Source organism: Vanellus vanellus, assembly GCF_965231255.1.
Source record: "Vanellus vanellus genome assembly, chromosome: 10".
In the NCBI taxonomy this organism is placed as follows: domain Eukaryota; kingdom Metazoa; phylum Chordata; class Aves; order Charadriiformes; family Charadriidae; genus Vanellus; species Vanellus vanellus.
In genome coordinates this window covers 15199511-15201437 of record NC_138915.1, presented here as the reverse complement: position 1 = coordinate 15201437, position 1927 = coordinate 15199511, and the positions used below count along the sequence as shown (strand labels likewise).

General features: G+C 40.7%; 1 protein-coding gene across 1 annotated transcript; it reads right to left on the bottom strand.

Annotated features, from left to right (window-relative positions):
- Nucleotides 1-285: 285 nt before the first annotated feature.
- Nucleotides 286-1470, bottom strand: TENT5D (terminal nucleotidyltransferase 5D; the record flags this gene model as incomplete). The annotated part of the gene is made up of 1 exon (XM_082488382.1): nucleotides 286-1470. Exon 1 carries the CDS (start codon nucleotides 1459-1461, stop codon nucleotides 286-288), a length of 1176 nt encoding a protein of 391 aa, XP_082344508.1. The 5' UTR covers nucleotides 1462-1470.
- Between the last annotated feature and the right edge of the window lie 457 nt (nucleotides 1471-1927).

Sequence of the window (1927 nt, the reverse complement as noted above, 5' to 3'; positions counted from 1 at the left end):
TTTATAAAATTAGAATAATTTATATCCTTCTCTTTACATTGAAAAAAAAAGTATAGCCCAAACACACGTAAGGCTATAAATACTTCATGAATGACAGCCATTTCAGTTATTTTACGATCTGCTTAACAGTGATTTAGACATTGACCAACCAAATAACTTTGGCAACTTGCACAAAAATATGTCCTTAAATCAAAAGTGATGATAAAACTTGCTTTAATGAGGCCTTTATTACGGAGAGAACTGGAAAGAGAGAAGAGTGTAAGTGCTGAGGAGGTTATCGTGTTCCTAAACCATGCCGCTTTGCAATTGTATGTGAAATGGGTACGGCTGGTAGATGATGGGTGGTTGTCCGTGAGCAATGTAGTAATTGCTGAAGTTTCTGTCACTGATATATGGAGCGGGCTGATAATAGCATGTTACATTGGCTGCATTTGGAATGATATTTTGTTCTCCGAGCACTTTTAAAGCCAAAATTGTGATCATATTCAGAGTTTGTCTTCGTTCATGTCCCATGAGACAGACTGTGCTCTCGTTTACAACTCCACGCAGAGTCATCAAGTAGTCATACTTGCTTTTCTCTTCCCCAATGAAGTGGTTGCGCAGATATGACTCAATTTTCCTTTGCTGCTCAGCAACATCTGGAAAATCAATGAAGAACCTGGAGCACATGTAACGTTCCAGAGACTTAATTTCAGCCTCATCTGCTGGCTTAAAGTCACGAACAAGGAGATTGCTGTACTTCAGGAGGCCACCTCCTCTGATTTCCTCCGGGTTCCTTGTGGAAATCAGTTTGTACTTCAAGTGGTCCATTGCTTCGTTGAAGTCTCCATACATACTCTCCGCGATGACAGTGGGGTGAGAGTCTTCTGTGAGCTTGCAGTCTGTTGCTCTGTAAACATTTAGTATGGAGTCCAGTATGATTTGGAAGGAGTCCACGCTAAACTCAAATTGCCGCCTGAGCGAGTTGACGAACTTTAATTCCACATTCTTGCCACGGTTGTTTGACAGCGAGATGAGACTCCAGCGGTCATGGTCAGTAGAGACTTTGACCATCTTCTGCACATAGGCATCTTTCATGGTCTGAGCAGTGATTTTTTCCTTATTAACACATTTTGGCAAGAAGTCCAATAGGCAATTAAGAACTGCTTCCTTCACAACCTGGAACTCGAGCTCACTTGGAAGTTCCACCCCAAAAATGATGTCTAGGTCTTTGTAACTGGTTCCATTCTGCTTTACTAGGATGTGACTGGCTGTCGAACCATTCAGGCGGATATCTCTAACGTTGATTTGCTTTTCAATGAGCTGTTCCTTTACCACATGAATGATATCCTTCGGCTTTACATCCAGTGTTGGAAAATTTCCTCTCCCATGAATAGGTATGACCTCCACTAAAACTTGATCCAGGATTTTAATCTGATCCCAGGTGAGACTGCTGAATCTGTGGTCTGAGTCCTCAGTCATTGTGATGTCAGTTGGCTAACTAGGGAGAAACAGAAATTAAGAGACAAATGTTAGAACTTGCTCAAATACAAGAGAGCCTGACATTTCACTTGGTTATAACAAACATGTATCTTCCTTTCTTCCTCGATGCGGTGACAAAGCAGTTCATTTTACAGAGGCACAATCCCAGTTAACGGCCTGAGTCAACCGCTGCACTTGTCACAGGCTTTTAATTGAATTTTAATGTACTCGGGTCTTAATCCTGCTGAGAAACCATTGTGTTATTGTATAATCCATGACTCAAAGTAAATGCAGTAAACCATATAGACTTCATTTAAAACTGCTCAAAGGTTAATAACATGAAATACTTGGTGGTTATAATGAAACTCCAAATAAATTTCACTGTGAAGAGCTAAAATGAGCAAAATGAGCAAATTTGTTCTTTCTGTGCTGCTTCGAAATCTCCCTCTGTCTTCAGTGCCATGCA